Genomic DNA, 23,175 nt, shown 5'->3' with positions numbered 1-23,175 from the left:
CAGTCTAGGTGATCATTTTGTTTAGACCTCCAAGGCCTGCTGGATTTCCGGGTTGCTAACGATTCTAACTCCTCGTTCCATTCTCATACTAACGTTTCTGCTCATCCTGCAAATGGGCCTACTCCACACGCAGACAGGAGGAACAGCACCTTATATTCCACTTGGGTAGCTTACAACCCAGTGGTATGAACATTGATACCAATATTAAGTAACAACCAATCTTCCCCCTCTCTCTTACCTGTGCAACTCCACCCAACCCCACCCTGGTGGGCACTTATTTCTCCCACTGTCCTGCACCTCATCCCCAATCCCCATGATGTTCACTTCCACCAGTTAAAAGTAGGACCTCAAAGGTAATAATCTCTGGATTACTACCAGTGCCACGGGCTAGTCAGAGTAGAAATAGGAGGATATTGCAGATGAATACGTGGCTTGAAAAATGGTGCAAGGGGGAGGGATTCAAATTTCTAGGGCATTGGAACCAGTTCTGGGGGAGGTGGGACCAGTACAAACAGTACGGTCTGCACCTGGGCTGGAATGGAACCAATGTCCTTGGGGGAGTGTTTGCTAGTGCTGTCGGGGAGGATTTAAACTAATGTGGCAGAGGGATGGGTGCAAGAGCAGAGAGGCAGAGGGGTGTAAAATGAGGGTAGAAGCAATAGGTAGCAAGGTGAAAAGTAAAAGTGGCAGGCAGATAAATCCAGGGCAAAAATCAAAAAGGGCCACTTTTCAACATAATTGTATAAGGGGTAAGAGTATTGTAAAAACAAGCCTGAAGGCTTTGTATCTTAATGCAAGGAGCAGTCGTAATAAGGTGGATGAGTTGAATGTGCAGATAGTTATTAATGAATATGATATAGTTGGGATCATGGAGACATGGCTCCAGGGTGACCAAGGCTGGGAGCTGAACATCCAGGGATATTCAATATTCAGGAGGGATAGACAGAAAGGAAAAGAAGGCGGGGTAGCGTTGCTGGTTAGAGACGAGATTAATGCAATAGAAAGGAAGGACATTAGCTTGGAGGATGTGGAATCGATATGGGTAGAGCTGCGAAACACTAAGGGGCAGAAAACGCTAGTGGGAGTTGTGTACAGGCCACCTAACAGTAGTAGTGGAGTTGGGGATGGCATCAAACAGGAAATTAGAAATGCGTGCAACAAAGGTAAAACAATTATAATGGGTGACTTCAATCTACATATAGATTGGGTGAATCAAATTGGCACGGGTGCTGAAGAAGAGGATTTCTTAGAATGTATGCGGGATAATTTTCTAAACCAACATGTAGAGGAACCAACGAGAGAGCTGGCTATTCTAGACTGGGTATTGAGTAATGAGGAAGGGTTAGTTAGCAGTCTTGTTGTGCGTGGCCCCTTGGGCAAGAATGACCTTAATATGGTTGAGTTCTTCATTAGGATGGAGAGTGACATTGTTAATTCAGAAACAAGGGTCCTGAACTTAAAGAAAGGTGACTTTGAGGGTATGAGACGTGAATTGGCCAAGATAGACTGGCAAATGATTCTTAAAGGGTTGACGGTGGATATGCAATGGAAGGCATTTAAAAACTGCATGGATGAACTACAACAATTGTTCATCCCAGTTTGGCAAAATAATAAATCAGGGAAGGTAGTGCATCCGTGGATAACAAGGGAAATCAGGGATAGTATCAAAACAAAAGATGAAGCGTACAAATTAGCCAGAAAAAGCAGCCTACCGGAGGACTGGGAGAAATTCAGTCCAGCAGAGGAGGACAAAAGGCTTAATTAGGAAAGGGAAAATAGATTATGAAAGAAAACTGGCAGGGAACATAAAAACTGACTGCAAACGTTTTTATAGATATGTGAAGAGGAAAAGATTAGTTAAAACAAATGTAGGTCCCTTGCAGTCAGAAACAGGCGAATTGATCATGGGGAACAAGGACATGGCAGACCAATTGAATAACCAAATGGAAACATAATATGGTTGCAATCGCAAGACTTTGTAGAAGGAAGGGCAAGGATGGCATCTCAGTGTTACAGAGTAGACAAGCATCAGGTGTGATAGATAAGGAAGTGAAGAGAAGGAGTCAATGAGGAGCTCTTCACTGCAGTGATGAAGAAGGATGTCTTAGATGGCTATTAAAGTGAGGCGAGTGGATAGAGCTGAATTAAAAAATGGAGCGATAATATTGCTGGGGTATAGTACAGGCTACCATACACTCAGCAGGGCATAAATCCCAAAGAGATGTAAGGGTATTAAGATTGTAGTCACAAGAGACTTCACCATCCTCAAAATTAACTGGGATTGCCTTAGTGTTAAAGGCTTAGAGGGATTAGAATTGTTTAAGTTGGTACATGAAACCATTTTATACTAGTAGGTAGATAGTCCTACCAGAAAAGGGTCAGTAATTATAGGAAATGGAATCAGTCAAATAATTGAAGTGCTTGTGAATGACCTTTTTGGTGGAGTAAGGTAATTATACAAAGAGATAAGGATACAATACAATAAAATAATACTTTATAAGCCAAGTATGTTTTGCAACATACGAGGAATTTTACTTCGGAGGCACGTGAGTGTCTACGTGAAGAAGGGCCGTCCGTCTGTGTGCGCATCATTACGTCTGAACGCAACGCGCGATGGACTGGAGAGGCACTGCATCCTCCCAGGCCGTTAGGATGGGCAGGTAAGGAAAGTTGAATCACTTACCTGTGTTCTTTCGGGCTTGAAACTTTTTGTAGTTTCAGGGCCCAGATGTCGAGGATACGGTCCACGGGGAAGTCGGCTGCCGAAGACCGCAGCATTTCCCAGTAGCGGGCGACGGTGTTTCCCGACATAGTGCCGGCAGAACCGGCAGGAGACTTGTTGCAGGAGGAGAGCTCCGTTGGTGGTCCTGCAATACGGGAAAATCCACCCGCAAGTCAAACAACCCGTTGACTCAGAAGAGCCCGGGGAGGGAAAGGGATACCCTCCCTCAACGGAGAGCGTCTGAGGACGACTCTCCCACATAGGAGCAACTTTTGGAGAAGTTGCTCCAAAAATGACCTGCTCTAAGGAGAGAGCTGTGTCAGCCCGGGCCTAGAGCAGCAGGCAGTACCGGGAGCCTCGCATAATGGGGCAGCCCAATGTGATCCCCATTGGAGGGGGAAGTACATATGGAAGAAACCACTCTGAATCAGAGTACAAAAGCAGGGGGGGGGGGGGAAACCTTCCCAGGGACAAGCAGAAGAAAGGAAGTAAGTAACTTTTACTTATATAGCACTGTTTAAGTTAACTTGCACCAAAAAGCTTTACATAAAATAAATAATAAGCACAAAAGAAAAGAAAAACTTCTGCAATCATCCAGGTTCCACTGGGTGCTTCCCTGGATAGAGATCTAGAAAATGTCTCCTGCTCTGAGGAGAGGAGCATTCACGATCAGTTTCAGTCTGACCCAAAGCAAGAATCTCATTTAGGCCCGCTGGAGGGGCCATGTCAGCGCAGGTATCCTCAGGGGCCTGCGGCAGCACCTGTTTTCAGGGCTACCTACAAATCTCACTCTCAATGGAGAGGAGTGTGAGTGATCAGTAGGTAACTGGTCTCGAATTACAATACTATACAATACCATTTATTTGTCATTTGAACCTCACATAACGTTCAAACGAAATTTGGTTTCGAGATCAGTAGGTAACTGATCTCGAATTAAAGTATGAACATACTGAAGCACATGCATATGGCCTCAAGAGACAGCAGTTGGCAGAATATCCGCACAAATGCCGGCAAGGGAACAGCATTATCAGGGTGACTTTGGAGAAACCAACCGCCGAATCCTCTCTTCAGGTAAGACCAGAAGAAGGAAGCAAAAACTGTCGGACCAATCAAGGTACCAACGACAAGCAAACTTCATCAGTAGGCGACAACACACCCCACACCTCCATAGGGGGTAAGCAGTTCACTGAAGCCGGTGGTAGCTTGAAAGCTGGGCACGGAAATATGATCAGAGTCGTCTTTCAAGGCAGACTCAGAATTATGGCCAGAATTGTCCGACAAGGCAGGCTCAGTATGATAAGGTTTTCAGACCAAGACCCAAGCAGAGGTCAGGAGAAACATGGAATCCACACTTCCTACCAGTCCAACTCCCAATCAAGGAGAGAAAAGGAACCCGGATCAGGGGCCTTTGGGCTTACCACAAGACCACCGGTAGCCATGGAGATGGGTGGGCCTGGGTTTACTGAAACAAGGGATTGTGGACCACTACATGTTGGTAATTTTACTCTTGTGTTTTTGTTCAAAATAACAATAACATGAATTTCAGATCTGGTTTTAAAAAACAGATAACAACATGTGATTATTTTTTACTGCACAACATGCATAGGTTCCAAGCAGACTTGGAACTCGGACCGGAATTGTCTTCAAGGCAGGCCCAGTATTTGGGCAGGATTGCCTTCCAGGACAGGTGACGGAGGGAGGATGTCACTTCATCCAGGTTTAACTCATTTGTGCAGTACAGACTTTTAGAAACAGCAATTTTTGTTATGGTCTAACAACTGTTTTATAGGAGCTTCCTATAAAATGGTCACATGGCATGCATCGACCTCAAAGATGCATACTATTCGGTGTCTATTCATTAAGAACAGGAGACATTTGAAGTTTAACTGGATGGCATGGCTCTGCCAAATGGGTTGACATCAGCTCCTAGACTATTGACTAAACTACAGAAACCAATTTTGGGACTACAAAGGTCTCAAAACCACATAGTAATGGCATATTTGGAAGACATTTTCATTTTGGAGTCACCAAGAATTGGCAGAAGCATCAGTCAAGCAAACCAAAACCCTGTTGGAAAGAATTGGTTACCTCATCCATCCAGTTAAATCAAAATTGACACCTACAAGGGTAATTGATTACCTAGAATTTACTATCAAAAACAGTAAATATGTTGGTGACTTTGCCTAGGGGCAAACGACAATATTAATTAAGCCTGCAATGACCTGATAGTCAAATTCTAGCCATCTATCAGGCAAACAGCGAGTGTAATTGGCAAATAGTAGCTGCATTCCCAGCAGTACGGGCCTTTGCATTACCAGAACTTACAGCAAGCAAAGGAACGAACACTCAGATTACATGCAGGCCGAATTGGCAAACTATGGTTTGCCAGCAGAGGCCATTGTTGAATAACTATGGTGGATAACGAATGGGAGACAGCTCGGGGAAATTTTGCTCGAAAGCCATCGAGGGTTCTTCAGACCTATGCAAGCGGCTAAGGATGGGGAGACACCAACACAGTCTAAAGCTTTGGGGGCAGATGGAATGAGCAGGAGTCTGTAATTCCCCAACACATGGAATCAATTACCCAGAATTGTTGGGGGCACAATATGGACTCAAGGTTCTCTGTAGCGATATGCAACTGGTGCTTCCTCAAAGTTAGTAATACAGTAACGTCTTTATTTCACCCAGGCGGGTGTGGGAGGCAACTCTAAGTATGTAAACACAGACTACAGAGTTTCTTGTGTTCCACACCAAGATGTAATTTTCAATCAGATGTACCTATACCCCAATAGTCAGTCATTGAGCAATTATTTATCTTACAGAGCATTGTACAGCCTCTTGCCTTGTCCATATATGGTAATATTAAAGATCGGCAGTTTCTTCTGATAGAGGAAAGGTTATGTCCATATATGGTTTTGCTCAAAGAAGCTATTCCTTATCTTTGAAGATTCAAACGGTCTTGTTTTTTTACCTTGTTTATTCATCGTCTGTACATTACAATCTCCAGAGGAAAGGGTAAGGACCCAGTGTTTTGTACATCTTGCTGAGTATTTATATCATAGGGCAAAGCATCCAGTGTTTGTGCACTTTAATCTTGCTGAGTATGGAGAGGAAAGGACAAAGCATCCATTTTGTATACTTTTAAATCTACAGCAGAATCCATTTTGTAACCTACTTCCTTTAACTCTTTCAGCTTGACCCACTGAGTTTGTTTTTTGCTCCAGGTTCCAGCTTCAGTCATCTCTTGTGTCTGGTTAGGCTGGGTTGGCTTTCATTGGAGTGAAGTTAGGGTACCTGATGCGGGTACCTGATGTGTGGATCCAAAATAATGATGGGCATTGATGGTTAGAAACTGTGTAAATTGTTGCCCAATAATGGAGACATCTAAAATCTCGGTCACAGATTTAAGGTGAGGAGTAAGAGGGAGGGGAGGATCTGAGGAAAAGCTGCTTATCCTGCAAGGGTGATGACAGTCTGGCAAGAAGCAGCCACTTAGAAACAACATTTTAAAAAGTATATAAATGAACACTTGAATAACCAAGGCATAGTTTAGTTTATTATTATTGTCACGTGTACCGAGATATACTGAAATCATTGAGAAATAATTTATTTAGGAAACGAGGGTTTCCCTATTCCATTATAGATGAGGCTCTTACTAGGATCTTCTTGATATCCCGCAGATCCGCTCTTCCCGCATTCAGAGTCCCCCTTGTCCACACCTTCCACCCCATCAGCCGTGGCAAACAGCATATAATCCTCCAACATTTTCTCCACCTCCAACATGATCCCACTACTCACCACATGTTCCCATCTCCACCTCTTTCTGCTTTCCGCAGAGACCGTTCCTTCCAAAACTCACTGATCAACTTGCCCCTTCCTACCCAAACAAACCCCTACCCGGGTACATTCCACCGAAACCGCTGGAGATGCAACACCTGTCCCTTTACCTCCCCCTTCGACTCCATCCAAAGATGGAAACAGTCTTTCCAGGTGCGGCAGACTCACCTGCACCTCCACCGGGTCACTTGCACCTCCTCCAACCTCATCTACTGTATCCGCTGTTCCAGGTGGCAACTTCTCTACATTGGCGAGATGAAGCACAGGTTTGGCGATCGTTTCGCTGAACACCTCCTCTCGGCCCGTCTTAACCTACCTGATCTCCTGGTTGCTCAGCACTTCAACTACCCCTCCCATTCCCAATCTGACCTTTCTGTCCTGCGCCTCCTGCATTGTCTGAGTGAGGCCCAGCGCAAATTGGAGGAACAACACCTCATATTTTGCTTGGGTAGTTTACACCCCTGCGCTATAAACATTTACTTCTCTAACTCAAATAGCCCTTGCTTTCCCTCTCTATCCCTTCCCCTTTCCAGTTCTCCCCACTAGTCTTATTGTCTCCGATTACATTTTATCTTTGTTTAGCCCACTCCCCTGACATCAGTCCGAAGAAGGGTCTCGACCCAAAACATCACCCATTCCTTCGCTCCAGAGACACTGCCTGTCCCGCTGAGTTACTCCAGCATTTGTTTCTACCTTCAATTTAAACCAGCATCTGCAGTTCTTTCTTACAGATATATTGAAACACTTTTGTTTGCATGGCAACGGAACCAAATGTTTGTAAATTGATTCAGGATAGATGGGCACAAGATGGTTGTCATGACTATCCAGGTCTGAAGGCTTGCTTCTGTGATGTATGACACATTGACTATTATAACTCTTAATGTCTTACTGTCAATCCTTAATTTTCCAATTGGTTTAAATCTGTTTTTTTCCTTTTGGAATCTAATATGGCTTGGAGTAAAACTGTAACCAATATTACATATATAATATATTTTGTGGTCTCTTACAATGTTTCTTTTTTCAGGACCAAATTGCCCGAAATTTGTTGATTATCCATGAATCCATTTAAGGGAGGTTTGAATATTTCCTTTGCATCTTAATGGGCTAAACTGAAAAGAATATTAAAAGCTAGAACTGAACAGGAGATTTACAATTTTACAATAACTTCCTCCTCACGTTGAACTAATTGCCAGTATCCTTTTACCATTTCTTTACTTCGTTTTACAAAGACATTGTTTATCATTAGTTCAGGTATTTTTTTTCTTGTTCATTTCTCGGTATGTTTTCATATAATCAACTCGATCACTAACTCATTCCCTGACTAAAATTTACTCCATAATGTCTTGCCAACAACAATTAGAATCATGTAATGTTGAGAACAAGTGTCCATCGAGCATAGTAATTTATTTTACATAAGGGATTAGATTCCAACCTCTGAGTCAGCCCATTAAATACTAAAACTGGAGCAATAATTGCATCTCAGACAAAATTTAAGAAATCTATATATGATTTAAAAATAAAATTATAGAAAGGAAATCTCTGCAGTTAATGCTTACAATTGGTCAGAGCTTAAAGTATTTATTTTAAATTATAGTTGTAATTATTGGAGCTGTATTGAATTATATTCTATGGGTAACCAGAGGTCACACAATTAAGCTCATGTTGTTTGAAGTGAAAGCATGGCAGCCAATTTAATAACAGCTTTTCAAATGGAATTGAATAACTATCAGGAAGGGGAAAAAAATACAAGGCTTAAGAGAAAGAATTCATTGGAGATGGTTTTCAAAAAGCCAGCACAGACACAGGGGGCCAAATGGCTTTCCATTCTATATTTGGTGGCTTTTTAGAGCAGTTACGATGATACTGGGTTGTTTGAATATAATGGGAAAGGCAGGGAATCATATTTTCAAGCAAACCATTCATTACTGCTGGATTATTTGTTGGTGGGCAACCCTCATCACTGGGTAAAAGTAGCTACTTGCACAACAACTAAGAATTATCGGTATGAACACTTGAATCACCAAGGTGTAGAAGGCATTGAACCAAATATGGTAAATGGAACTGGGTCTAAATTCTCAAGCTCCCTTCCCCACAGCTTTGTGGGAGACCCTTCACCAGTAGGAGTGCAGCATTTTAAGAAGCTTGCTGACCACCATGTTCATAAAGCCAAATAGGAATAGGCAATAAATGTTGGACTTTCAAGAACACCTGCGTTCTGAGAAATCAATAGATAAATTAAACAGATTTAAATATACTCCTATATCACACTGAACTCTTCAGTTGCCTGTGAATCCTGTAGGTGGTCAAGTTGTCTCATATTTACCTTTTTAGATTGGTGGCTATTTCTTTCATCCTTTCCATGACTTCTTTGAAACTTCCAGAACTTGAAATGTCTTAAACCATTGGGCGCAGGCAGTGAGCACTTCATCCTTAAGAACTATAGGCAATGGCTATAATTATTGCCACAAGCTTTAACCGATGCTCACTGACTTTTAAATTGGACCCAATGGGTACATTCCTGTGTAATAAACTGTATAATTCATGCTCCCTAGACTGTAATATTATAATACTGAGGTTCAAAATTAAATGTCTGATGAAGAATTCCAACCTATCCATTTTCTCTACAGGTGCTGCTTGACCCGCAGTAACTCCAGCATTCTTGTGTGTTTTTGGTATAAACCACCATCTGCAGTTCCTTTTTTTTTATTAAATCTGTATTCCCAACATCTGAATTATTTGGCATATTTATCTTTTTTTTCATACATTTTGAGTCTAAATAATATTTTTCAAATGGAATTAACTTCAAATAATTCAATTGTTATCAATGTAAGAATCTCAAACATTGTCACTTTAGTTTTCCTCTGAAAAGGCAGCCTCAATTCCTGATATGGAATATGATGTGTACATAATATGATGTGTATGGTTTTAAGTTTGTATAAGTTTGTTCAATTGTTTCTAAGTTCTCAATAGTCATTACATCATGTAAAAAATAAAATGGGCTACTTGCCCGAATTATGGTTGTACCAAGGCCTTGTATCATGTTCTTTGTTTTATCTCTTTCATCATTGCCTGTAACTCATTTATTTCCACCAGCTTTATTCCTGAACTTTTGTTTGCGTGTTTCATAAAGCTGAAAAGTTTTATGTTACAGTTTTAGTTATCTTAGAATTCACTGTTTTGGATTTTTCCCCCATGTATTAGTAGCCAGGTTAAACAAGTTCCTATACATTTCAAAGTTATCTTTACACACTAGATTGGGGAACTGTGTCAAATAGAGCAACAGAGTGATTGGAACTTATACAAATGTAGAGGTAGACTGAAATATTTCTGAAACTATGACTACCCATTGCTCTTGATGAATAATGGGTGCATATAGAATGGCTTATCCAAGGCTTATCCAATCTATTAAGAGGAATATCAAAGACCATACTTAATTATCAATGAGGTCCAACATGGTTTCTTTACATATTTGTCTTGCTTGTAAATTGTAATTTGCAGTTTTATGAATATATAATAAATATGTTTAGTACTAAGAAGCTTTAATCAGACTATTAATAGTCCATCTTCAGCCTGTGAATAGACTAATGCTTGGATGCTTGAATATTTAGTAAACTGAAAGATATCCATAGAAAGAGGGAAAGACAATCTCTTCTATATTATTTCCAAAGTATTGGATTGTGTATGTAAAATTTACAGGACAATAGATTGCATTAGGTAAAAACAAAGGACTGCTGATGCTGGTTAATACACATGAGGACACAAAGTGCTGGAGTAACTCAGCTAGTCAGGCAGCATCCCTGGAAAACGGATAAACAATGTTTCAGGTCAAGGTTCTTCTTGAGACTGATTGCTGAATCAGACTGAAAAAGGGTCTTGACCCGAAAGGTCACCTATCCATGTTCTCCAGAAATGCTGCCTGACTTGCTGAGTTACTCCAACACTTTGTGTCCATCTGATTGCATTAGGTCTTGGAAGCAGGAGTGGAAAGACCAATTATATGAACGTACAAGAGACCAAGTGCTAGAGGTTATATTCAATGCTTTGATTTAATTGGCAATCTTTTACTTTAGAAAATAAGAATAACATGTTTTAAACAGATGCAATTAGGATCTGCATTGGTCCTTCATAATCGCATGCAATTTAATTACTGGAAACCAATATTTCCAGTTTTCACTTCCGCATGCCATTTGCATGTCAATGAACTGATCTTAAGTATAAATCCATTCAAAGGGCCGTAAGTCTGCCAGCAGTACCAATAATGAAATATGCTCGATTAGTTGTGATCTGGGTTCTTGCCCTCATTAAAGGTAAAACTTTCTAAGTATTTTTGCAGGATTTATTTATTTCCATCGAAATGTGTAACTTTTTAAACAAATTAACTACGTTAGTGTTTTATTACTCCAAGTAACAAGTAATTGTTGATAATTATAACTTTTGCATTGCAAGTTCATTAATAATTTTACCTGATTACTTATTTCTATTTTTATGCATAATGGTGGTGGATAACAAACAGCAGTTCGAAATTAGTACAAGTAAGCATAGGTCCATCTGCCCAACTGCTCCAATGCTCATCGTGTATGGTCACCAATTTCAGGCAATTACAGCACAGAGATCAATTATAAGTATTAATTCCTTTAATGATTTTTTAGCCATTCAACTTGCAGCAATTTTCCATAATTAAATGCCTTTTTCTGTTTCCTCACATCTTGTGCACAGTTGCACTCTGTCTTGGCAATGTAAATGTGTCATTTGTAAAGTAGTGTAATTAGCCTGATTTATGTGGGTCTATTATGCTTGCATTCTTGCTCCCACTGTTTACAATATTTTCATTAATGAATACAAATTATCTTAGTAAAACTTTAGTTCTGCGAAAATAAATGTGATTCATTCTATCAGCTAGTCTTTTCAGATCACAGAAATGAAATCCTTAGCTGTTTACACCACCTTGTTAATTGTTGCCAAGGAAATCAGTGCTTTGCTTTGATATTTTATACAGCTAATTATACTTATGGAAGTAATCGTTAGCACAGTGGGGGAAGGGTAAAGTCAGGCAGAGCCAAAGGAGATAGGAGATGCATTAGTGTGGGGACTGACAGGAGATTCTGTGGCAGCAAATGGGACTCCAGGATGGTGTGATGTCTCTCTGGTGCCAAGGTCCAGACAGTCTTGGAGTGGCTACAAAGCATTCTCAAGAGGGAGGGGAAACAGTTGTTGTGTGCATTGCACAAATTATATAGCTAGAAAAAGGGATGAGGTCCTGATGAGTGATTATAGGGAGTTAGACAACTATTAAAGCAGGACGTCAAGAGGAGTAATTTCCAGATTATTTCCAGTGCCATGTTCTAGTGAAGGTAGAAATAGGAAGATAGGACTAATGAGTGCGCGGTTCAGGCGTTGGTGCAGATCAGATTCAAACTTTATTGTCATTGTGCAGTGTACAAGTACAGAGACAACAAAATGCAGTTAGCATCTCACCCAGAAGTGTGAACACAGAATAATGGAACAGTAAAATATATATATGTATATACAGTAGCAGTAGTGCAATTTTTAGGGGGGGAGATCAGTCACTAGGGGAAGGACTATCCAAGGGTGGGGGGTGGGGGGGTGACTGGCAATCATCAAGGTGCAGAGTTAAGTAGGGTAATGGGTTTTCAGATTTTTTTACCATTGGGATTTCTTCTGGGACAGTGGTGACCTGTACAAGAAACTCGGGTTGCACCTGAACTGGAGGGGGCCAATATCTTTGCAGGAAGCTTTGTTTGTGGTACTTGGGATGGTTTAAACTAGAGCAGTAGGGGGTTGGGAACCAGATTAGCAGGGTCAACAAATAAATCCCCAGGGGCCTGATGAGATTTATCCCGGGTTATTCAGAGAGGACGTTGCACAAATATCATTTAAGTGTCTCTAGCTACAGATGAGGTTCTGCAGGACTCTGGTGATAGTAGCTGATGTTGTTTCTTTCTTTAAGAATGGAAGTAGAGTGAATCCAGGGAATTGCAGGCTGGTGGGCCTCAATTCAGTGATAGAGGAGCTATTGGAGAGGATTCTTCAGGGTGGGGCTTATTCTCATTTGGTAGAGATTGGGTTATTTAGAGGCAGTCAGCCTGGTTCTGTGTATAGCAGGTGGTGTCCTACTTATCAAGTTTTTTGAGGAGGCAATGAAGGTAATTAATGAGTGTAGGGCAATGGATATTCTCTACATTGTAAGGGGTTGGATAACATGGTGCTCCATGTTAGACCGATGCAGACGATTATGATGCACAGGATTCAGAGTAACTTGCTCATATGGATTCATAATTGGCTTACTGATAGAAGACAAGGGGTTGCGATGGAAGGGTATTATTCAGACTGGTTATCTGTGACCTGTGGATTTCCACTGGGATCTATGGTGGGACCTCTGCTGTTGGTGACATACACAAATGAATTGGACTAAATGTAGTGTGACGTCAGGGATGATGCCCGGTCGATAATGACTAAACCGACATTCGCAGTAGGGTAAACTGTCATTATATGGGTTAATTTTAGTGATGAGAAGGTCGTGTGGGGTTGCAGTCCCTCATCCCTCATGATCTACATGTGAGGAGGTGTAGCATCTCCAGCTTGTCCCAGCAGCCCAGTCTTGACCTGGAAAAGTAAGCACTGGCTGTTTTGCGCTTGTCAGGGCTGCTCAGTCTTCAATCAATCAATCAATCAGTTTTTATTTATCACATACACAATAAAGTGCAGTGAAATGAACTTGCCAGCAATGGTACAAAAAAGAATACACAATACACAATAACATTTAACACAAACATCCACCACAGCATTCTTCACTGTGGTGGAAGGCACAAAGTACAGCCAGTCATTGAAACATAGAAACAAAGAAAATAGGTGCAGGAGTAGGCCATTCGGCCCTTCGAGCCTACACCGCCATTCAATATGATCATGGCTGATCATCCAACTCAGTAGCCTGTACCTGCCTTCTCTCCATATCCCCTGATCCCTTTAGCCACAAGGGCCACATCTAACTCCCTCTTAAATATAGCCAATGAACTGGCCTCAACTACCTTCTGTGGCAGAGAATTCCAGAGATTCACCACTCTCTGTGTGAAAAATGTTTTCCTCATCTCGGTCCTAAAAGATTTCCCCCTAATCCTTAAACTGTGACCCCTTGTTCTGGACTTCCCCAACATCGGGAACAATCTTCCTGCATCTAGCCTGTCCAACCCCTTAAGAATTTTGTAAGTTTCTATAAGATCCCCCCAATCAGTCAAAGTACAGTACCCCAAAAGGGCCACTGGCTGTCTTGGACTTGATCCAGCTGTGCAGTCGGGGCATCGAAGGATTAGGCCGGCAATCTCAAGTTTGCCCCTGCAGTTCACTCTTGCTTCGAGAGGGCTGCTGCCGGTCTCAGGCTTGTCCTGGTGGCTTAGTTCTGAATTCCTAGAGGAGCAGGTGTGGTGATCTCATCTTGCCCCTGCAGTTTACTCTGGCTTTGAGAGGGGGTGCTGGCAGTCTCCATCTTATCTGGGCAGCTCAGTCTTGGCTTTGAAGGACATGCTGGCAGTCTAGGACTTGTCCCCATGACTCTGTCTTTGCCTTGAAGAGGAGGCACCGGAGGTCTCAAGCTTGGCCTGGCAACTCAGTCTTTGCCGCAAAGATGAGGTGAGGAGACACTGCCACCCTCAGTCTTGACCTCAAATGAGGAGGCACTGATGGTCTCGGGCTTGCCCCGGCAGCTCCGGCTTCAAAGGAGGAAGTGGTGGACTTGAGCTTGTCACGGTAGATCAGTCTAGGTCTCAAGGGAGGTGCGTGCTGTTTAGGGCTTGTCTCGGCAGCTTATGCTTTGCTCACCATGTGGTGCACAGTCCCTCATGGTCTGTGGGCAGGTGAGGGGGCGCAGTCAGTCTCCGGTTTGTCTTTGCAACTCAGTCTTCCTCCAAGTCTGCAAAAGGAAAACACAGTTAGTTGTGAGGTTCCCTTCTTTCTCTGCCTTCCTCTGCCCTTCATGCTATCTTACTTTCTCTCTCAGCCTTTCTCTCATGCTTCTGGCTTGCTGGAATTGCTTTGGGTTTTAAGCAGAAGGATGATGAGGTGCTGCAGGGCCAGTCCAATGGCAGCTAATTGGACACGGCTCCTTTGGCCGTGGCCTCGGCTCAATCCGGAGCTCTGTCCGTGGAGTCGGTGATCTACAGCATCGGTGATCTACGGTAGCCGGTGATCTACGACAGTCAGTGATCTACGGCAGCTGGACGAGGTTCATGATGCTGAGGTTTGGCTTCTCCTGGCCTGTCTGCCGGTGACGGGGATCAGAGTGGCACATGAGGGAGGGGCCCCGCTGTAACACTAGACACAAAGTGCTGGAGTATCTCAGTGGGTCAGGCAGCATCTCTGGAGAACATGAACTGGTGATGTTTCGGGTTGAAGATTGAAGCAGTTTCCGATCAGAAATGCCAACTGCCCATGTTTTCCAAAGATACTGCCTGACCTACTCAGTTACTCCAGCACTTTGTGTCTTTGTTTGTAAACCAGCATCTGCAGTTCCTGTGTCCTTGTAGATAAAAATGTAGATGGGTTGGTTGAGAAGTTTTCTGATGACAGCAAGATTGCTAGAATTACGTTGGGTGAGGAAGGTTATCACGTTTAATAGCGGTATCAGCTACAGGAATAGGCGGAGAAATGTTACATGGAGTTTAATCTGAGTATGTGTGAGGACACTTTCGAAGGACAAATGTAAGGGGAAAGTATACAGTTACTGGAAGGACCCTTATCACCATGAATGTATAGATTGATCTTGGGGTCCAAGTCTATAACTCCCTGAAAGTGGCAACACAAGTAGATATAGTGGGAAAGGTTTCATATGGTATGTTTGCCTTCATAGGTTGGCATTAACTATATGTCAGGAAGTCATGATGCAATTTAATAATGCTTTGATTAGAGCACTTGGAATATTGTATACAATTCTGGTCACCCCAGTACAGGAAGGATGTAGAGACTTTGGAAAGGGTGCTGAAGAGTTTTATAGAATGCTTCCTAAATTAGAGTGTATGGTTCAATGATTCAATGTTGCTTTTTATTGTTACATTTCCCAACGCACAGTGGAATTTTATCTTACAAACAGTCCAGTAGAGTATTACCATACCTAAGCACATCCCTGATCAGCAAATTGTACAGAAGTACTCAAATGACCCCACATGCAAGAGGCGCCATGTTTTATTATGTCTAGTTTTTATGAGTAATGCCCATACCAGGCAAGCACCAGTAGCCAATCCTGTTCTGTACTGTTCTATGTTCTAAAGATCCTGGTTTGACTTCCCAAAATGTGACACCTCGCACTTATCTGCATTAATCTCCATTTGCCATTCCTCAGCCCATTTACCCAACATCTTGAATGTATGCTTTTGAATTTAATTGTGTTTCAGATCTGATATGAACCTGATGTTAATTAATGATAATTAAATATTTTACTCTTATAATCAAAATAAATGTTAACCTACAATATTTGAATGTCAAGAAGGAAAAATTTAAAGTGAATTATTTTCCATATTTGTTACTTTTCTACCTCAGCCTCATCTGGCAATGACTATTCCACGAACACTTTTGGTAAGTTAACATCAGCAGGCAATTGAATCATTTTTGCAATGTGATGAAAACATCTAGATAGTATAGTTAAAAATGTATTAATTGAATTCCAAGTTGTATTGAGGTACTAGTAGAAGTGTTTCTGCCTTTTTTCTTTGACATTTGTCACCTAAATCTCTCTGTAATTATCTTTTAATTAGTTTTTTTTAAACGATGAAATATATTTCTGTCTTTCATACCCTTTCACTTGTCAGTTTGGTTTACAGGTTAATTGCACTTGAAGTCCTTAATGGCCGGTCCCCTGCCCAATAAGCCCTTCCATTGCCTCACAAATGACAACCATGACAACAAAAATATTGTTCTTAAAAATATAAATAATGGCAATTCTAATGCATCACAATAAATTGCTTGTTCAAATTGTATGGATTTGTATTATCAATGCCCAATCAAAAATTAACAATTCTAAAATTGTTTGAAATATAATTTATATTTATACACATTTTATATTTGTTCATGGCTGAAACAATGATAAACTCAACATTTTAAAAAAATAGAATGATCACAGGTTTTTCAATTAATTTAATTAATTTTAATAAAGCATGGCATGAGCACAAAAATATTATTGAATATAAACTGCATACTAGCATAGTATATTCTACAAGTAGTAATTTAAAAATATTATTTTGTATAAGATCTGGATCAGGATGTCCTCACCCAAGTATTCAAGCGTTCAATCCGAGAAGTCTCTAAAGCACAAGATAATCATCGTAAGTACATTATGTTCAGAATATTTGATTGATCAATTACATTAGATTGATTTTAATCTTTTGCTGTTGTGACAGAGGGAGTTTTTCTTTTCTTCCAGATACCTGCAAAACATGGGGAACAGGGTCTTTCAAGGCATTTAACAATGAAGCTTTCTACTTTGCATCAACCTGTGACTTCTTCATGAGCAGGCTATGCAAGGAAGGGCTTGATAGTTATGAGGTGAAAATCCGCCGTGGATCATCTGGAGACCTCGAGGAGATATTCATTAAAATTGATACCAATACGATTGTTGTGACTAATGGAGTAATTAAGGTTAAAAACCAAATGTAAGTTGAATTCTGCAGGATTGCTTTTGATTGTCATTTTAAGACTTTAGAGAATTTAGAGAAATACAGCATGGAAACTGCCCACCAGAACCATGCCGATTACCTATCACCCATTGTCACAAGTTCCATGTTATCCCACATTCTCACTCACTCACTACACATTAAGGACAATGTTACAGAGGCCAATTAACCTACAAACCTGCATGTTTTGGGGATATGGGAGGAAAGCAGGTCAGGCAGCATCTCTGAAGAAAGGAAATAGGTGATATTTTGGGTCGAGAGCCTTCTTCAGACTGAGAGTTAGGGGGAAGGGAATATAGGGGTCTGAAAAGGAACAGAACAAATCAGAGCTTGTATCGATGATTCAGGAAAGGTGAGGCCCACAATGGTCCATTGTTGGCTATGGACGAGGTGATAATAAAGAGATATGAACAGTGAAGCTATCAAGACGACTAGGGTGGGGGAGGGACAGAGAGAGAGGGAATGTAACGATTACTTGACATTAGAGAAATAATGCAATGGTTACTTGAAATTAGCAAAATTTGATTGTACATTTCTTGTGATCAAATCTTTCTTCCGGAGGGCCATCGCTTATTACTTAAAAGCACCAAAAGATGCCAATGCCACACTGCTAAAGGTAGAATTGACTAACATGTGAGGCTGTTAAATGCTTAGGGGAAAGCAAACTTTGCAGTTGCAGAGTTCTGTTAAACAGTTTCTCTGCGTCAATCATTATGTAATCTGTTGTATACTTCAGTGCAAATTAATTTGGTTTGTTGACCGAAAATTGGGTGCCACAGTGGCAAAACACTTAGTGCTGGGCCTCAAGTTTCAACCAACCCAGCTTCAATTCCAGACTCTCGTACTGTCTGTGTAGAACTTGCAAGTTCCTAACATTGTTTGATTTTCCCACGAGTGCTCTAGTTTCCTCCCATATCCCCAAACCTGCTGGTTGATGGATTTGATGTGTAGATAGGTGGCAGGGAATTAAGGATGGAGTATTTGGGAATGTGAGAGAAAATTGGTTGTAAGGATATAAATGGGGAATGATGAGATTGCTCAGAGAGCTGGCAAAAACTCGATGGGCTGAATGGCCTCTGCTTGGTCAAGTGAAATAAAAACCCTGATTTTTAGAGCTTGTTGGAATAATAAAGTTCTGATTGATTTTGTTTTGGTCTTTCAGTTTTTAGTTTTACTTTTAGACACACAGCAGTGAAACAGGCCTTTCGGCTCACTAACGATGACCGGTACACTATCCTACACACATGACAAATAACGCACACATTTTGGAATGTGGGAGGAAACCGTAGCACTCGGAGAAAAACTACGCGGTCACATGGAGAATGTAAAAACTGCGTACCTACCCCTGGTCAGGATCAAACCTAGGTTTCTGGTGTCATAAGGCAGCAACTCACCACTGTGCCACCCACAGTTCTAACCTTAAAATCCGACACCTAGTTGGTGCAACATATTGCTCCTACAACGAAAAAGCTTTGAAAATAAGATGAGACGAGATGAGCAAGGAGAACAGAAACTCATTACTGATCAATAGTTATATCAGGTACATAGTATATTATGTCTAGCAGGATAGTGACCCTCGATTAACGGGACCCTCAACGCCCTTGAGGTGAAAGGCAAGTACATATCTGTACTTGAGTTACTTCAATTTTTAATATATTTAATTATTTGGTACTAATCAATAATTTTAAATATTTAAAAAAACTTACTATTCAAGTTTTTGCAATACTTTTAGTGCATTTATCAGAGATTTGTGAATACTGTTTACAATACTGACAATAGCCCTCTGGAGGGCTGACATGCCAGCTGAGGCTTATTTACCCAAGTGGTCATTACTTAATGCCCGACACTGGGATTTGGAGACTGAGGAAGATTCAATCCTGAATTAAACACAATTTGGCCTATTTAATGATTAGGGATTAAAAAGACTTTAAGATTTATGGTAAAAGTATTTTTAACCCAACTTTCATGTCACCATTATTTCTAGAGTAACTTTACCATTTGACAACAAGATGATCAATATTCATAGCAATGGAGTTAATATCAAATTTTCAAACAAGAAGCATTCGATTTCCCTCATCTGGAATGGTAACAATACATTATCGGTGAGATATTTTCAGTGTAATCTTCCTTCTTAGCAAGTAAAGTAAGTAATGACACCATGAATTATGTTTCAATCTGCTTTAATGGGATATAAAAGATGGCTGCATTAAGTGAAGGTGGTTGTGTTCTCTGAAAATGGCCCCTATCGCGGTTTCTATAACGTGAAACTGCACACTCGTCAAGAACTGTGAGCAGAACAAAAATAAATCTCGTGTTGATTTATTCACTCATTTTTCATATAAGTTCCAGTGGAGTGAATTCTACCTCACATTTGTGAATTGTGTGAGTGTGAATCTCCACAACATGCAGTTCACCTGTATGGTTTCTATCCGAGGCAAATGAAGGTGTAATCACATTTCTCAAAAATGTGTCTGTGCAACCTCAGAGAAACTACCATTTTATCAGAAATGTATTGCTTTTATTTGCACCCTATAGGAACAGACATTTCTTACATCTGAGCAAACACATTTCATATAAAGAAAAAATATTACAGAGCAGAACTATAAGTGTGTTAGGGAACAAAGTGCAGTTTTTCTGTGGAAAGAATGTCTGTTTCTCAAAGCTCACTCCAGTTGAAACTGATTCCATGTCTAAACTTTAGAATCTTACCAGTGCACTATCCCCAACAACTTGTATTCTAAATTTGTCTAATAATCCCTTGTGTGTCATTTTAATGAAGGCCTTTTAAATGGCCAAGTGCATCACATCAACTGGTTTGGGCTCATCTATTCTGCTAATTACATTAAAAAAATTCTAGTAGATTTGTTGAAGATGATTTCCCTTTCGTAAATGTGCTGACTCTACAAACTTCTGTTGTTATTTCCCAAGTGACCATTTACCACTTCCTCTATAATATATTCCCTCAGTTTCCCTACTGCACTGAAATTGTGGGAAATTATTTTTCTGATTTAGAAATTAGTAGCTATCCAAACTGTTCAAGAATCCAGCGTCCCAAATTGACCCCAAGATGATGTTCTAATCCCAAATCCTAATCATTCCAATGGCATCAAAGTCTCCACGTCTTCTTCAAGCAATCTGCTGCCTAGACCCTTATTCACACTTTTCTCATCAAAATTGCCCCTCATGCTTTAACTGAAGATCTCCCCAAATCTCCTGTTCATGCCATGATGGTCCTCAAGCCCTGCTTACCTATTGTTCCTGTTCACAGAGACATCCATCACTTTGGTAATTATTTCATGTTGAGTCTCCTCCACTTTGTAACATCTTGTACGATGTGCTCAAATGCACTCTTTTTAAATGTGGTGAGAGTCGCTGTCTGCAGCACCTACTTGGGTCGTGCATTCCAAACCAAAACCACATATGGGTAAAAAAAAAAGTGCTTTATCTAATATTTCTACTTAAACGTAGTAAACTACTAATTAATTATATCACTTTGCTGCCTCTTTTATTCACATGAAGTCTATTGGCTACTCTTTCCACTAAATTCTCCCACCATCTATTTCTTTAAACTCCTTCAATACTCCTCCCATGTAAGTGTTGAACTTTCTATATTTGAATTTGCAACTGACACTTGGTTGGAAATCGCATTAGATTGTGCAGACAGGGAATCACAGTCAAATAAGAGAGAGGGGTAAATGCAGCAATTGGAGTTCATAATTCTGAATGGAGGAGAGGGAAGAGGTGTATGAGGTGAGTCATACACCTCCTGCAGTGGGAGGGGAAGTGCCTGCGAGCGGGCGAGTTGGGTGGGAAAGGATGATTGATCCAAAGAGTTGAGGAGGGAGTTGTCTCTACGAAAAGCAGAAAGGCGGTGTTCCCACATATTAGGAACAGTACCTCATATTGCGTGTGGGTAACTTACAACCATACGGTTTGAACATTGAATTCTCCAATATTAAGTAATACCCTCCATGCCCCATCTCCCCTTTCTGTGCTCTCCTTCCCCCAGTGCACACCAGTTTCTCGCACTATTCTGCCCCTCTTCCTACCACTCCCAGCACATCCCCTTTCAGCTATATCCCTCCCTCTGACTTTACATTTCACATCACCTCTCCTAATCGGACATATTTTTGTCACATTTTACACCCATCTACCAATCAACCCCCTTCACCTGCATTCACCCACCTGTCAGGATTTGTCCACTCCCACCTCTCTTTCCCCACTATAGCAATCACTCAGAAGAAGGATTCCGACCCAAAACATCGCCTATCCGTTTCCTTGCTGCCTGACCCGCTGAGTTACTGCAGCACGCTGTGTTACATCTCAAGATTCCAGTGTCTGCAGTTCCTTATGCCTCTAACTTATTGATTAAGTTAAATGCCAACTCAATCAAACCACTGTCTGTTTGCCTTCATCTCTGACGTCCTTATCAAGGACAGTCCTTATGGATACCCCAAAGATGACATCCTTATGATTACCCCAAAGCATCAGACTTCTTTGTTTTTGGTTGTTGACTATAATGTCTTCAAGAGATACTTTTGACATACTGTCCATTTTCAATCTAAAAGTTTTATGAGTATGTTGTAAAAAAAAGCATACTAATTACAGGATGTGTAAATGATCAGCAAAGACCAAATTTAGATTTAGATTAATTGTTGGTGATGCAGTTTCAGGTGATGATGTTTCTGTAAGAAAATTAAATTACCAAACTATGCAAATGATTTTGAGCATACATTTTTGTCTTCAGCTTAAACTGCACCCTAGGTACAGTGGACATGTCTGTGGACTTTGTGGAAACTTTGAAAAGATTGGAAATGAAGATCTGAGATTCAAACAGGGTAAGTATAAATTGTTAGCATGTAAGTTAGCATCCATTTTCCTACTATATTTTGGCATTTTTCTCCAAGTGAAGTACAGAAAATATAATTTTACATGAATATGGGAATTTAAGTGCAACAATCATGTTGTCTATTGATTGAAATTAATTTCTTTCTAGATGTACTCTGTCTAGTAAAATATTAATATGTTCTTATTGCACATGAAAGCCCCATGATGAAACATGGTGAACTGAATGATGAAATAAGCAGGTTGAAAGAACGAGGCAGCGCTTGTGATAGAGGGAACATGGATACCTAGAAAATGGATTGCATTGTGCTGGCTTGGTCACGGCAATGCAATCCTAAATCAAGACACTATGGGAGCAAAAGGCATTAGGGAGTATTTCTGGATAAGTTCACTTCAATCTTGTATTTTAGAATAGATATTGGCTGACGGGATCTGCTTTACTCTATTAGTGTTATCCCACTGCTATACACATACTCAGATATCAGTTGTCATGCATTGCACATTAGGAGCTTTACTGCACATACAGTATAGTGGAGCACCTAGGTCTAGCAAATAACTGTTGTTTGCAAAAATGCAAGGAATTGAACATTTACACACTATTTAAAGTGACACTCGACTTTCAATAGGCACTCCACAAAGCCGCTACAAATATCACTGAAGACTGTTCACCAACCTCCCAAAGTATAGACTGTGATTAAACTCATGGGCAGTCCATTTTGATAATGTATCCACTGACAAAGTTATTTAGTAGTAAGTGCCCCACTGCCTATAAAAAGGTGGGCTGTAAGACCTATTCGGGTGGATTCCCTACTATTCCTGACAGTTTATTTGATTTAAATAAACATCTTATTACACATTTGCAGGCTTGAATTATTTGTTGGAGAACTGACTGTGGTGTGTGCAGGAGAATATGCTATATGTGTGTATATGTGTGCATGGATCCTGAAGCACCATTTTGATGCTGTAGAGAAGCAACTTACCCTGCCCCGAATGCCTGATATTATTTCTTGTATGGCTCCAATGTATTTAATTCACCAATATTGTAACGTTTCTCTTTGAAAATGTTGGTGCTCATCCATGCCTTCGTCAGCTCAC

At 40.8% G+C, this 23,175-nt stretch overlaps 1 protein-coding gene across 1 annotated transcript; it reads left to right on the top strand.

Annotated features, from left to right (window-relative positions):
- The first annotated feature begins 10,817 nt into the window (after window positions 1-10,817).
- Window positions 10,818-22,969, top strand: LOC116984978 (mucin-6-like). The gene is made up of 7 exons (XM_033039339.1): window positions 10,818-10,866; window positions 16,106-16,141; window positions 16,813-16,887; window positions 16,986-17,214; window positions 19,220-19,337; window positions 21,983-22,073; window positions 22,944-22,969. Exons 1-7 carry the CDS (start codon window positions 10,818-10,820, stop codon window positions 22,967-22,969), a joined length of 624 nt encoding a protein of 207 aa, XP_032895230.1.
- Window positions 22,970-23,175: the final 206 nt, after the last annotated feature.

Source organism: Amblyraja radiata, chromosome 21, assembly GCF_010909765.2.
Source record: "Amblyraja radiata isolate CabotCenter1 chromosome 21, sAmbRad1.1.pri, whole genome shotgun sequence".
NCBI classification, from domain to species: Eukaryota; Metazoa; Chordata; class Chondrichthyes; order Rajiformes; family Rajidae; genus Amblyraja; species Amblyraja radiata.
Note: the sequence above shows the minus strand (reverse complement) of the source record. Positions and strands in the feature narration are given on the sequence as shown.

Excerpts from the sequence above, each read along its gene's own strand:
- LOC116984978 (XM_033039339.1), top strand. The coding sequence starts at position 10,818 with ATGAAATATGCTCGATTAGTTGTGATCTGGGTTCTTGCCCTCATTAAA. Across the intron at positions 17,215-19,219 it reads ATTAAGGTTAAAAACCAAAT|AGTAACTTTACCATTTGACA; the intron begins GTAAGTTGAATT and ends CATTATTTCTAG. Across the intron at positions 19,338-21,982 it reads ATGGTAACAATACATTATCG|CTTAAACTGCACCCTAGGTA; the intron begins GTGAGATATTTT and ends TTTTGTCTTCAG.